The sequence below is a fragment of the Phasianus colchicus genome, chromosome 1 (assembly GCF_987193195.1).
Source record: "Phasianus colchicus chromosome 1, bPhaCol1.hap1.1, whole genome shotgun sequence".
Classification (NCBI taxonomy): Eukaryota; Metazoa; Chordata; class Aves; order Galliformes; family Phasianidae; genus Phasianus; species Phasianus colchicus.
In genome coordinates this window covers 79,580,824-79,595,319 of record NC_143436.1, presented here as the reverse complement: position 1 = coordinate 79,595,319, position 14,496 = coordinate 79,580,824, and the positions used below count along the sequence as shown (strand labels likewise).

The following is a 14,496-nucleotide window of genomic DNA, read 5'->3' as shown; positions in this document are numbered from 1 at the left end:
GGCGGAGGGCGGGGGTGCTTCGCAGCTCTCCCGCCCCGAGGCGGAGGTGCTGGAGTTAGGGACAGGCCCGGCGGGACTCTTAGTTCGGCGAGGAGCCCGCGATTCGTCGTGCCCGCCCCGCTCCGCTCCGGGCAGCTCTTCCCCGCTTCTCGCAGCCAGCAGCCAGGTGCTCCGTCTCGGGATGCTGCCCAACTTCAGCGGCTATTACCGCTTCGTCTCCCAAGAGAATATGGACAATTACCTGCGCGCGTTGGGTAACTCCTCCCTCCTACTTCCCTCTTACTCCTTTTTGTCTCCAAAAATGTCAGCCCGCGGGACCTGGGAAGGGAAAGAAGGGGCTTGGGCAAGCAACCCTTCGGTCGTTCCATCTGAGACTGTCACTTTCGGTGGGAGGGGGAGAGGAGGCATCCCTGGAGCTGGAGCCCCCTGCCCAAAGTGTGGAGGAGCCTGGGTAGCCCACACATCTCCCCTCCGTTTCATCCTCCAGATATCAACGTGGTCCTGCGCAAGGTGGTCTGCCTGCTGAAGCCTGACAAAGAGATCATCCACACAGGAGACCACATGGTCATCCGCACAATCACCTCCCTGCGGGACTACGTCATGGATTTTGACCTGGGGGTCCAGTTTGAGGAAGACCTGGGACCCGTAGATGGGCGCAAGTGCCTGGTGAGGATCCCCAACAGGGCTAGATAATGGTGACTGGGATGAACCAGAACTTCAGGGATTGCCTGGCTTTTAGTCCACAAGCAAGGTGAGAGCCCAGCCCAGACCTGGCCCAGCGAACTGCTCCCAGCGAGGGGGCAAGCGACGCACAGCTAGACCTGGTGCTTTGGGATCCAGAAGGATACTAGATCTTGCCACAAAGAGCATCAGTCCCAAGGAGCCACCCAAGAGACACCAACCATGTCAGGGACCACATTTGAAAATGTGATGGGAATACAGAAATACAGATTTCCAGTGTCATCACTGGAAATCTGTATTGCTTTTGTTGAGTCCACGTCTTCCCCTCTGCTTTTTTTCAGACGACTGTTTTCTGGGAGGGTGACCAGCTGGTCTGTGAGCAGATAGGGGAGAAGAGGAACCGCGGCTGGCGGCACTGGCTAGAGGGAGACCGGCTCCATCTGGTGAGGAAGGGCCCATGCAGCTTGCCTGGAGGGTGGTGGGGGGCACAGTGCAAGAGCTGTGAGCTGTTGGTGAACCTGAGCAGCCTCCTTCCTGCTCCTCTCAGGCTTCGCCCTGGCTCATCAGGAGCAATGGCCACTTTTCATAAACATCCGCCGCCGGGGTTCAAAAGTTAAAGTTATGCAGCAGCAGCTGCGGCCCTTCCTACCCTCAGGATGACCTGCCAAAGCTCAGCAGGAGCACACAGGGTTGCAGTCCGAATTCCTCTTTCTCCTTCTTTCCCCAGCGCATGACAGCCGAAGATGAAGTCTGTGTTCAGGTCTTCCAGAAAGTGAAGTGACCGCTGGCTACTGGCCCAGGTTGGGTCCCCACTCTCCAGTGTGAACTGCTCCAGATTAAAGAAGCAAACTCGATGGCAGCGAGCCAGGCTCCCTGTAGCAGCGTGTTTTTTCTGCCTCGCTAAGCGGCAGGATGGAATAAGGCCTCCCGGGGCACCGTGGTCAGGTCACAGCGGGCCTGGCCCCAAGATGGGAGAGGCGGGGAGAGGGGACGGCTGGAGTGCATCCAGGCAGAACAGGGTGGGCAGAGGCAGGGAGGAAGAAGGCTCCTTTCAGAATAAGAGCTGGGTGGAGGGGAGTGAGGGGAGACGGAGGCCGTCCAGCCACCCCACACTGTGGTGAGTTGCCCAAGTTGCCACTGCTGAGCCTGGACAGGCCCCTCGCTGGTCCATGTTGTTCTCTTCTCCTACCTCCTCCCACTGTAGCAGCCCCAGCACAGTCCCTCGGCTACCTTTGGAAGGCAGAATTTGGAGCCCTGAGTCAGCAAGAACATCTGAGGCTGCCTCTTCTGAAACCACCAGTGCAAGCCCCCAGGTCCTGTTGCTTGCAGGCATCATATTTTTTTCAGCATCCCGAAATCTTCAAGCTATAGCACAGAAATAATTCTTTGATGTCAAGGATTTTTGTGTGGAATCCAAGGGTTGGGGTGAGGTAGGAAGCCCCTTGTAGTTCATGTTCACTGCACTCCTGGGAAAGCCCAGAGAGAGAAGGCAGCTCTGTCTTTCCTCCAGGTGTAAGAAACCACTGTCTCTAGCCCCTGCATTCCACCTGACTTTACTATCCTCCCTTTACTGTCATAGCTCCCCTAGTTCACAGCTCCCCTTTACAGTCAGAGACCAAGGGACAGAACCTAGGGACATGAGGTCCCCTGAAAGGATGGACAAAGACAGATGTGTCCTTTAGTGAGGACACCGGATGGGATGTGCAAAAGGCCCCTGTGGTTTATTTCTGAAGGAAACTTGTGGCTGCCCCCTGAACTAAAGATTGAAGAGCTCTGTACTCAGAAATGTGTAGCTACTGACACTCAAAGAGCCAAGATTTTGAAAACAGGCTAATTTCAAGCTGATTAAATGCATTTTTTTCCCCCTCCAACAGCTCATCTAAAAAGTAGTATTTTCCAAAGAGCTTCTTCTCAGAGAAACAAAAATATGACTGTGATAAGAAAAGGACTCAATATGCAAGGGGTGAGGTAGCTGCAGCTGTATCTGTTAAGTGTTGATCTCTGGCTCTTCAAGATTGTCTCAGGACATTACAGGCTGCAGCATCCTGTCAGTATTCACAGTGCAAGGGTGCTACTGGCTGAGATGTAACCAAACACATTGGGCAATCATAAACAAGCCATCCAAGATATCAGTTGTCTGCTCCATGTAGACTTCTATGATTATTCCATCTATCATCAGTAGCCTCTACATCACCTTTTTGTATTGTGAGGTTGTAAGATCCAGGGCTTCAACTGACAGCAGCTGAGGAGCTGATTGAACTGCTGCCCTCATCCCACAGTCTGAACGAGGAGCCTTTCTGAGAGTTGATTCTGATCCCCAACACCAAGCTTGGTTCACCATGTCCAGACTGGTATCCTCCAGACTGTGTGATCACCTTATTTCAGGCTCCGCACCAAAAACTGGTGCACTTTCTTAACTTTGCTTTTCTGACCTATGTTCTGGTTTGGTGGTAGACAGCTATTGTCTTCAAGTGGTTAACCATTCTTTACACTGGCATGCCAACCATCCACATAATAGCCAAAGAAGCCCCTGAGGTGATATGCTGAATGGGCTGAATGGTTTGCTTCTGACTGCTTGCCATCAATTCTATATAGATAGCAATATCTTGAACTAGGGAAGCATCCAGTTGTGCCAAAACACCAATAGGAATCGGACTCGTTTGGTGTGGTCCACAGCCATAGTAATCATAAGGGATGGCATTCCAGACTATTACAGTGTTTCAGGTACTATCTACTGTTACTAACAATTTGTTGGTTGCTGCTCACCATTTCATACCATGGGTAAGAACCATTCCTAGAGTCGTGAACCTTTTTATGTAGGTCACCTTCTCCACATAAACCAGAGCTGTAGGAGTGACACAATCTGTCTGAAAAAATGATAAGCCATTTAATAGTACAGTGAAGCTGTGTGAAGCCCAAGCCCTTAGACTAGTGGCAGAGTGTCCCCAAAAGGCAATAAATGATCAAGTAGAGATATCTGAGTGTTGCTTAGTCAAAAAGAGTGTTTGAAGGTAAAGTGCCCAGGGGAAACAACTCTGTGTTAATGTGCTACCAATTGATTTTTAGCTCTAGTTTTTAGCAGCTATTTGGGGTTTATTAATACTTGTAAGATAAATCACAAGGTTAGATTGTATGATTCTAAGTAGTATTTAATCAGCACTTAACCACTAGTCAATTTGACACAATCAAATGCATTGACTTAGTTAAAGGTTTGAGAATGGCAAAGTTCATTTGAAACTTACAGATAGGGTATTGGAGGGGAGGTTTCTAAACTCAGTTGCATGCTCAGGGACCTTCTCTCCTTCAGTGAAATACTCACCTTTCCCTTTCATTGGCTCTCAGCAGATAATCTGTCCCAAAAAGGGCTCCTCTTCTTTGACATCTATCAGCACCACCACTACACGTGAACCTGTCTGTGGCCCTGGCAGGATGATTATACTATAAGAGGGTTGGAGAAGTTACAGGAGGCCTAACAGAGGAGTTCCTCTATCTTTCTTGCTTCAGGCTTGAGGATGAAGTATGCAGCTCAATTTCTTTTCAGCATGTGAGAGGGTCTGCATATCAGAGAATAATCTCATGCATGCTTCTACGCTGCTGATCAGCCTTCTTTCCACTGAAACACACTGTATTCAAAGCAGCAGAGAAATTACACAGATCTGAAGGGAGGCACCAACCAGCAGGAGCACTGGAGCAGAACAGAGGGAAATCAAGTATGGGACACGTATCAGAAGTGGGCTGCTCCAAACAGACACACCTCAACCTGTCCACCTTTACTTTAGCAGCAGCTGAAGTACTCTCCCAGTACCACAGATGGTGTTACCAGGGTAAAAAAAAAACCAAAAAAACAGCAAAAAAAAAATCCACGTGGAAGATTTATCTTAAAAGTGCCTTTGGGAACTCCTAATAGTGCTGCTTGTTTGTAAGATACCTGGAAATGACCCATTGAAATGATCAGCTTCCTTACAAGTGATTCTAAATTACATCTGCCCGTTCATTCTTTAAAAGTGAACACTATTAATGACCTGCTGGTAACAGGTCTCTCAGCAGTTTCTGATGCTTCCCAGCTTCTTTCTACCTGTGGTGTCTTTAAGTAAAAGCTTTCCTTTGGATGGGACAGTAAGTCAGAATAACCCACTGTACCACAGTGTAAAAATGAGGGTGCCCAAATTCATACATTAAGAAGTACCAGTGTAATATTCCTTCCTTAACCTTAATTCAGATGTTTGGGGCCATACGCTGTTATTACAGAGGCACTAACTGCACATTTACATGATCTTTTCCAGATAACTCAAAGGCATTTTGATGAACAGTTTTGCTAGTCTCCAGTGCACTTTCATAAATATCCTGGAAAAGCTTTCTTTATTCTTTTATAAACACCATTTTCCTCTTCGTTCAAAATGTTTTTGTAGCTGTGGATTATTTTCTGTGATTTCAGTGCAAGAAACTCATTAACTTCTCCGCATCCGTAATTCAAAGGGAAAACACTAGAATGGTGTTACACCAAAATCTGAAAGCTGTAAAATTCTGAAGTTTGTGAAGTTCAATACAAGGCTTGGGCACTGTGTTGATGAAAGCCTGAAATGTGTTTGCAAGTTGCTATCTTTTCTCATTTCTCCATTAAATAACAAAGGCTTTCTCCATCTTGTTTCTCTTAAAAATGCTTCAGATGATTGCAGGACACGCAGCAAATAAAAGCCTTTGAAAAAAACACTTGTTTTCTGAGTGCTTATAATTCTATAGGCCTGTTCATTTTTATTCATGTCTACTTAACTCAAAAGCCTGAGGTTTCTTCCTTCCCCTGAAGAAGCTCCCGGTTCTCATCCCAATAAAGAAGTATTGGGATGGAGGCGTTCTTCAGCACATCAGCATGATGAGAGGTGAGGTTTTTTTGATGGTTTTAAAGTTCATATTTAAAAATTTGTTAAGACTGACATTTCTGTGCTTCTCTCTATACCAGAAAACTGCCCAAGAAGGAGTAGGAGAAAGCAGAGGAGCTGCCGGAATGCAGTTAAAATCACCACCAAAGATCTCCGGTAATCATTTTTCTTCCTCCTTGCCCTCTTCCGTAGAAATGAAAGTCTGCTTTTGCCTGGCTAGGATTTAAGAGCCCCCAAAACCCTCCCTGGCCCCAAGGCCGGTGTCCTCGCCGAGCTGCAGCAGCTGGACAGCAGAGGGCAGCAGGCGCCGTGCTGGAGGCGCCCGGTCCCGTCCCGGCTGCCCGCAGCCCGGCTCTGTCTCCCCACCCACTGCTCTCACCGCCCCCTGTGAGCAGCTGGGGACCGTGCAGTTCGAGCTCGGACAAAACGGGAGGAGAGAGAATAGCGGGCACCGCGACCGAACGCATGGAGGTGTGAGTGTGGGGAACGGGAACGCAACACCTTTCCGGGAGGGTGGTGGGCGATTAGGTTCTTCCAGGGAGGTGAACGGGTCAAAAAAGGCTTAACTCGTGCTTGCTATCCCTTCGTTAAACCTTTGCTAGGGTTAAGGAAGAAGGATCAACCTGGTGGATCTTTTCATGAAGATGAGATCTGGGCAGTGGGAGTGTTTTGGAGGAGTATTGACAGTCCCGTTTCCCAGAGAGGGAGAGGGAAAAGAAAGAGAAACAAATGAGAGCCAGTTTTTTTTTCAGGAGAACGACTTGGGCATGACTGGGTTACACTGGAGGAGGCACTGCAAGATTGCTCATTAATAAACTGAGATTGAGATCTTCAGATATTGACCACGTGAATGAGGCAAAAGCCTAAACTAGCGATGATCAGATGTGATTCACTGGCCCAGAGCAAAGGGGAATCACGCTTACAGTGCTCCTGAGGAGCCTAGCCTGTATTCGCTAGGAACAAACAGCCGCTGCTTGGGGAATTCACCCATGTTCCCTCAAAGTGCTTGCCAGGTGAACAGATCTCTTTGGCTGGATCATGACACCTTGCTGGAGTTGGTCAGTGCTGATGTTTTCATTTCCGTGGTACTAATTGTTCCTGAGTGATCCTAGCCGAAAGCTGGACCTGCAGCTAGGCCTCTCATGTTTGCATTTTGCTAGACTGCATGCAAGCCACCTGTGAAGTCTCTCCCCTGATTTTGGATGACTGAGTTTTGTGCGATGTCATAATTTGCTTGCCATGTTCACAGGCACACTCCTTTTCTCCTGTGGGCCATCCTCTTTTCTGGAGTGATCAGTTCCAGTCCAGTCCCAAGAAAGTTATTTGGGGAGATCAGATCCCCAAATTATCCTAAGCCATACCCCAACAATAACATCAGCAGTTGGGATATCATTGTTCCCAAAGGCTATGTGGTGAAGCTGACCTTCAGATATTTTGACCTGGAGCCATCAGAGACCTGTTTCTATGACTATGTTAAGGTATGTGGATAGATATCTGGGGTAATTGGTGGCTGGAAATGGGAATCTAGAGGCATGCTGCTCATTCACGAGGCTTCCTCTCACACTCCCCACAGAGGACTGGGAAGGAGCTAAAGATGGTAACAGGTGAAGCAGATACTGGCATTTTGTGGCTGGATATTAGTGGTGCATAACTGACTGTTACGAGGCTACAGTGATTTCCCCTTAACCTTGACAGATCAGAGCAGACAAGAAGAGCTTGGGGCGATACTGTGGACAGCTTGGGTCAACCACAGGCAATCACCCAGGAAGAAAGGAGTTTGTATCTAAGGGAAACAGGATGCATCTTTCATTTCACTCTGATTTCTCCAATGAAGACAATGGCACGGTCATTCCCTACAGGGGCTTCCTAGCCTATTATAAGGCTGTGGGTGAGTAGGAGGCAATCTGTCATGCAGAAAGAAGCTTTGCGGGTCCAGCTAATTTTCCTCCTTAACAGGCAAATCAAGAGATTCCTTGAGCAAAGATACTGATCTCTATATACTTTCAGTGTACAGCAGATAGGTTTGACTTTCCTCCTCTAAACCTAGCATCTCTTACCTCTTCAGATCTTGATGAATGTGATCCTAGCAATGCTGCTGAGGATGATGAGGGGCTTCGGTGCCAGCAAATCTGTCACAACTATGTGGGTGGTTACTTCTGCTCTTGCCGACCTGGCTATCAGCTCCAAAGTGACTACCACTCCTGCAAAGGTAAACTGAAAGTCTGAAAGATCAGATGGAATATGGAGGATTCTAGAACAGGAGCCCTTCAGCCGGGAAGAGTGGGAGAAGTGGTTTAGGAAGCTGTTAACGGGACCACAGCTGGCACAGCCCCATCTTGTGATCTTTGCTTTCTTCCTCTACACCAGTGGAGTGCAGCAGTGAGTTGTTCACGGAGGCATCTGGGTACCTGAGCAGCCCAGAGTACCCCCACCCCTATCCTGAAGACCTCCAGTGTAACTACAGCATCCGTCTGGAAAAAGGCCTGTCTATCATCCTAAAGTTCTTGGAACCTTTTGAGATTGATGACCACCAGCAAGTCCATTGTCCCTATGATCAGCTCAAGGTACTGGAAATTGGCAGACTCTCCTTCAAGCCCCACTGCCAGGGCTGAACAGGAATTCTGCAGATACCACTACTAGCATGAGAAATGCAGGATTTGTACAAAAAGAATGCCCCACTATGGAAAACTGACCTGTTCCCTTGTCCCTCCCTCAGAACCTCTAATAAGCATTGTCCTGAGACTGAGAGGCTCTGGGTCACACATTCCTGTGAATGGAGCAAAAAATAATAATAATAATAATCTTTCTTGAGGTTTTATGTCCTTTTGCTTTAGTCTCAGGATTCAAATTGGTTGATAGCTCTGATTCCCACAATAAAGGAGAAGTAGAGCTTGTATTTGGTCACTCATTTCTTCTGATCTGACAGTGCTGCCATCAGCAAAGATGGGTCAGACAGCCAGCCCACCCATCATTAGGCACTTTGGCAAACTTGGTCTGGATTGAGATAGAGAAGACATATGTTTCTGTCCCTGAGATACTTGATTTTGTCACTAGATCCAAGCACAAGGGAGAGAGATTGGTGAATTCTGTGGCAAGAAGTCACCTGGCAGCATAGAAACCAAAAGCAATGAGGTGGACATACTCTTCTTCACTGATGAATCAGGGTTCAGTCGTGGTTGGAAGATCCGCTACACCTCAGAGAGTAAGATATCTCTTCCTCGTTGACTACTAGTGCCTATCTACACCATTTATTAATAACCACCCACTTGATCCCTTTTTCTAACAGGAATACGGTGCCCACAGCCTGTCCCACGGGATCAGTTTACCATCATCAGAGACCTGCAACCTGTGTATCGATATCAAGACTATTTCATTGTCAGCTGCCAGACTGGCTATAACTTGGTGGAGGTGAGATCCCTTCTCATCTCCCTTCAGCTATATTCTGTCTTCTCTTCAGTCCATGTCTTTCAACTTTCAGTAAAGTTTTCTTTGAAGATTTCACTCCTGACAATCTCTCGCTATTTCTGTTTTTCCATGCATCTGCAGGCATTTTTTCCCAGTGTTTTCTCTTTTCCTAGCCTCCTTCCTTGTACATTCTTTGTCTCTCAAAAAGGCAAGTCCCTGTAGATGAGAAAACAAAGATCCCAGGAAGACCTGGTAAACAAGAGTCTCACTTCGAGAGGATGTGAAATCAGACTTGAAGCAGAATATGCTACCTGCCTTCATTGCCATCCTGTACCGTCAGCACCTCACACCTCTCAAATTTTTATGGTTGCTGGCTGCTTACATTTTGTCTCTTTATGCATAATTTGTAGCCTGTAGCAAACACAAGAAGGAAGGAAGGCAGCAAGGGGAGAGGCCAGCAACTGGAACACAGTGCTGTGAGGGAGCTGCAGAAAAACAGGCAGTTAGGAGAATATTTTTGGGTGAAAGAAGGGAATTTGTGTGTTGTGTGAAGGGAATATGAGGCTCCGTACAGCCAGCAGTGTTATTTTTTTCTGATTTCTTTTGTGCAGGGCAACCGGAAGCTGCTGTCCTTCACTGCTGTCTGCCAGGCTGATGGAACATGGCATCAACCCATGCCCCACTGTGAAAGTGAGTGAGCTGAGCGCTGGAATTTTGTTTCTTGCTCTAAGTTATTCCCTCAAGTACGCAGGGAGTTCAGTTCTGTGACTCAGTTTGTCTTTGGTCATAGACTTATAAGTATGCTAAATGGAAGGACCGTAGAGGCCGCTTAGTTCACTGTTAATGCTCATTACACCTTTTGTTTCCAAAAACCTAAATGTTTTCCCTCCCTTACAGAAATGCATAAAATATCACTAAGAAGTCAGTACAATGTTGTAACATCTCAAAGCAGAAGATCCCAGTTTGGGATCCATTTTGGTGCAACCACTCTCTACCCACTGTATTAATTGGTCCTCGCCATCCTTCACAACATGGCCGCAGTCCAAATCAAGCCTTAACCTACAGGTATGAAGGCTGTCTTTTACTCATTTCTTTTTTCCTCTCTTTCTTTTTTGTAGTTGTGAACTGTGGCAGCCCTGCACAACTGACCAATGGAATATTCAGTTATGTTAACAAACCTGCAAGCAACGCCTACCAGTCAGTGATCACATACCAGTGCAATGAACCATATTATCACATTGTCACCAGAGGAGGAGGTGGTGAGTTCTGATCACACACAGATATTGAAATACTGAAATAAAAAGCCCACTACAATCCCCAGTTAGAATTTTCCTAATCTCTACTCCCCAGTCTTGAGGCTCCTGTGAAGGCTTTCCAGCCTTTCCTTGGCTCTACAGCATAGGTCCTGAGGTTTGTTGCAACCTTACTTTATTCCCAGAGTCCTTCATATCCCTCCTCCAAGCTCTCCTTAACTTTAATTGAAGGTTTAATTTGTGATTCTCATGATAGTCATCTGCAGTCATGACTTTTTCCCTCTTGTGGATTTCATTCTTTCACCGAATGAGGCACAATGCACCAATATGCTGCAACCCAATCACAGAAATCCACATTGCTCCAGATGCCAATAAATAAACTCAAAATCCACTCTGCTGTAATGCTGTTTACTGTCTTTGGAATACTGTCCAACAGCAGAGACATCTAGAAGCTAAATTACATACAATCAGAAAAATCTATGTTGCAAGTCAGAAAAATTAAGGGAACATTCCAAACCATTCACATGCCTTCTTTTTGCACCTGAAACTGATTTGATGACATAGGAGTTTTGGTGACAAGAAAAGCATGAAAAGTCCACAATTTCCTTGCCCTGGCTGTTCATTTTGCTTCCACAAAAATGAATAAATATATAAATAAATACACCTGAATCCATTCCTGGATATGATTGGCGACATAGACTCACAGACAGTTCTGCAGTATGCCTCAGAGTTGACATACTAGCATTGGGGGCAAGGAATATGCAGTTAGGGAGATGCTTTAAGTTGATACTAATGTTGAATTTGACTGTTTTTGCACCAGCATTTAGCTCCTTGCTGAAGAGTCAGAGCTCAATCTGAACAGGTCAAAATTGGGAGCAAGTAAATAATCAGCACTACCACATGTAAAATTCTAATGGGAAAGTGTCAGCTTTCAAGGAGAACAGGATATAGTTTCTTGGAAACATTTAATACAGTATAAATTGTATAAAATGTATTGATTGTATATAAATTATTTTTAGTCACCACCGCTAACTTTCTGAGAAAAGCAGTAATTTTGGAGTTAGTGGAATTTGTGTTGAGAGATGACCCACAAGTTGTGTGATGAGCAATACAGACTCAGAAATAGATACTGAACATGTACAGTTACAGATTAATCTTTTTCCTATTTCTGGGACAAAGTGCACCATCCTACACTCTGCAAACTGCAACCAGAGACTTGAATCTAAAATCCCCATATCTTCTTCATACCCTTCTTCGGGCTAAATAAAGTCAAACAGGGCTCTGCAAGCATGTGAAGTTAATACTTGCTCAGCTGACTCTTCAGGCTTTTCTTCTACAGAAGTGGTGCCTGAACTTTCCTGTTCTTCACCTGGAACTGAGGCACTTCAAGATGCATTTGTCCCATAGAGACATATTCCAGATTATACCACAAGCAGCTTTTCCTAAAAAAGGGTACTTTGGGGATGGGAGGGCTGACTGCAGCATGTGGGACTCCTTGGAGAGAGGAACCTTTCATTCTTCCTGCCATGTGCCTGGGTTTCATTCACTCCCATCTCATCCTACAGAGAGATACACCTGCTCTTCTGAGGGAACCTGGGTGGATCAAAATGGCCAGGAGAGGATTCCTGCCTGCTTGCCAGGTCAGTAAAAAACGATGACATTGTCTGGTGTTTACCAATCAGTGCTTATCACCAGTACAAAACAGGGACAACATGCAGAGAGGAGAGTGAGAGTAATGGTGTCTCTGTCTGTGAGGAAGGATGGGGAAATACATCCAGGAAGACAAAAATTAGTGATGTAGGAAAGAGAGAGACAAGCCAGGGCAATGAAGGATGTCATGATCTCCTTGCCTTTCTCTGCAGTGTGTGGGAAGCCGGACAAACCTGTTATTAAAGTCCAGAGGATTGTGGGTGGTGAGCGAGCAGGCAAGGGCAACTTCCCTTGGCAGGCTCTGACTGAAATCAATGGACGTGGAGGTGGAGCACTCCTGAGTGATCGCTGGATCTTGACTGCTGCCCACACCATCTTCCCCAAAGGGTCAGCAAGGAACAACGTAAGCCTAGATCAGCTAACAGAGGATGCTAACATTTTCCTTGGTCACACTGATGTAGAAGAGCTCTACAAGCTGGGTAACCACCCCGTACGTAGGATCTTTATCCATCCCGATTACAATCCCAACGATGAGCAAAACTACAACGGAGACATAGCACTGCTGGAGCTGAAATACCCAGTAATCCTAGGCCCTACAGTACTGCCCATCTGTCTCCCAGATACTAGCAACACCACATTCTACATGGACGGGTACATGGGCTACGTGAGTGGCTTTGGTGTGGAAAAAAACTTTCTTTCAAATCACTTGAAGTATGTGCAACTACCAGCAATTTCTCGGGAGAAATGCCAGAGTTGGCTGGATAGTAAGAATAGAGAGAAACCTATGGTTTTCTCTGAGAACATGTTCTGCGCTGGCTTCCGCAGGGAGAAACGAGATACATGCCAGGGGGATAGTGGGAGTGTCTTCACAGTGTTAGACATGGAAAGTGGTCGGTGGGTGGCTACAGGTATTGTTTCTTGGGGTATCGGCTGTGCCCAAGGCTATGGCTTCTACACCAAGATCCTCAACTATTTGGACTGGATCAAAGGGATAATAAAGGAGGATAGTCTCTAAATGTTCCTGTCCAGCTGAAGAATCAATGGTACATAAAGAGTTCCAGATACAGAAAATCATATCCGAAGCTTTTGTTGATGTCCTAAAGACTTTTCAAACACAGAGACCATGTAACCTTAATCACAAGCATTTCTGAAAACCACCATGTTATGTGATCAATTTTTGGTGGCACTATCAAAACTTAGCACAACTGCTGTCCCACCAGTCTTTTTATTGGATGAAGCCTTGACAATATCAGAGATTTCATGGCAGCAAACATACTGTTGTCTAAAGTGCTGACAATGTCATCAAACTACTACAGTCTAATTTTGTAGGCCACATTGTGTGGAAAGTTTGCAGTGCAGCAAACCTTGAAGGATGTGCTGAGTACAATGTGCATGTACCCATTGGGATCAATGAAATTCTATGAATATTAAAATAATTGCTGGAGAAAACAGGTGTGTTATGTTTTTCTGTCTTTATTTTTTAACAACTACTATATACTCCCCATAACTGAAAGCAAATTATAGACTTAATCTATAGAGGGATTGTTTTATCTGCCACTGAAATATTTCTAGTTTTGTAACTGCAAGTGGGAGTTGCTCTCTTCTCACAAGGCTGTTGTTACCCAGTCTGAAACTGCAGATGGCTTCAAGGGAGTCAGGATTCAACTGTGTAATGTCACATTCAGAAGACAAGGCCAGTCAGACTTGTGAAGAAAAGTTCCCAGGAATATTTACTCAGCAGAATTTGACAGCGGACTTTTTTGCATACTATATGAAATAAAGCTCTAACTGCAGAATAGTAGCTCTAAAATGATTCTGACTCAGAGAGAAGAACATGCCTCTGGTGTTGTGGATGTTCTCTGCAGTTATTTCTTAAGTAGTTATATTACCACAGAACCTTCTTCCTGAGCCAGGAGAACTCTGGGTGTGAGATCACAGTTGTCTTTTTGCTCTGTTTTCAGAGCAAGACCTGTGATCCAGGTCCAGATCTCTAGTGTCAAGATCTCTCATTTGCTTTCGAGTTAATACACCCTAAGGATTGATCTGTGAAATTGTATGCTCGATATAAACTCACTCATGAACTCCAGAAATTAGAATTCTGTTGATTTTGCCAATTTTATGGGCAAAACAGAACAAAGGCATGTAAATGTAAGATTGCAGAATCATAGAATCATTAGGGTTGGAAAAGACCACTAAGATCATCATTACCAACCATCAACCCATTGTCACCATGTCCACTATACCACGTCTCCCAGTCACGTCTATCCTTTTCTTGAAAACCTCCAGGGATGGTGACCCCACAACCTCCCTGCACAGCCCATGCCAGTAATTCACCACTCTTTCTGAGAAGAAATTTTTTCAACTATCCAATCTGAACCTCCCCTGGTGCAATTTAAGACCATTACCTCTTGTGCTATCTTTGGTTACCTGGGAAAGGAGGCTGAGCCCCACCTCACCACAGTCTCCTTTCAGATAATTGTAGAGAGCGAGAACGTCTCTCCTGAGCCTTCTCCAGAACGAACAATCCCAGTTCCGTCAGCTGCTCTTCAGAAAACTTGTTCCAGACCCTTCACCAGCTTTGTTGCCCTTCTTTGGACATGGTCCAGAAGCTCAATATCTTTCTTGAAGTA

At 45.8% G+C, this 14,496-nt stretch overlaps 2 protein-coding genes across 2 annotated transcripts; both read left to right on the top strand.

Annotated features, from left to right (window-relative positions):
- Positions 1-23: 23 nt before the first annotated feature.
- On the top strand, positions 24-1,544 carry RBP5 (retinol binding protein 5). Its single transcript, XM_031610285.2, has 4 exons — positions 24-254; positions 488-666; positions 1,023-1,124; positions 1,409-1,544. Exons 1-4 carry the CDS (start codon positions 182-184, stop codon positions 1,460-1,462), a joined length of 408 nt encoding a protein of 135 aa, XP_031466145.1. The 5' UTR covers positions 24-181; the 3' UTR covers positions 1,463-1,544.
- A 4,329-nt stretch (positions 1,545-5,873) lies between these two features.
- Positions 5,874-13,268, top strand: C1R (complement C1r). The gene is made up of 11 exons (XM_031610202.2): positions 5,874-6,031; positions 6,808-7,036; positions 7,254-7,446; positions 7,624-7,767; positions 7,926-8,122; positions 8,613-8,760; positions 8,845-8,966; positions 9,575-9,653; positions 10,082-10,222; positions 11,782-11,856; positions 12,079-13,268. The coding sequence occupies exons 1-11, from the start codon at positions 6,024-6,026 to the stop codon at positions 12,879-12,881; spliced, it is 2,139 nt and encodes a 712-aa protein (XP_031466062.1). The 5' UTR covers positions 5,874-6,023; the 3' UTR covers positions 12,882-13,268.
- Positions 13,269-14,496: the final 1,228 nt, after the last annotated feature.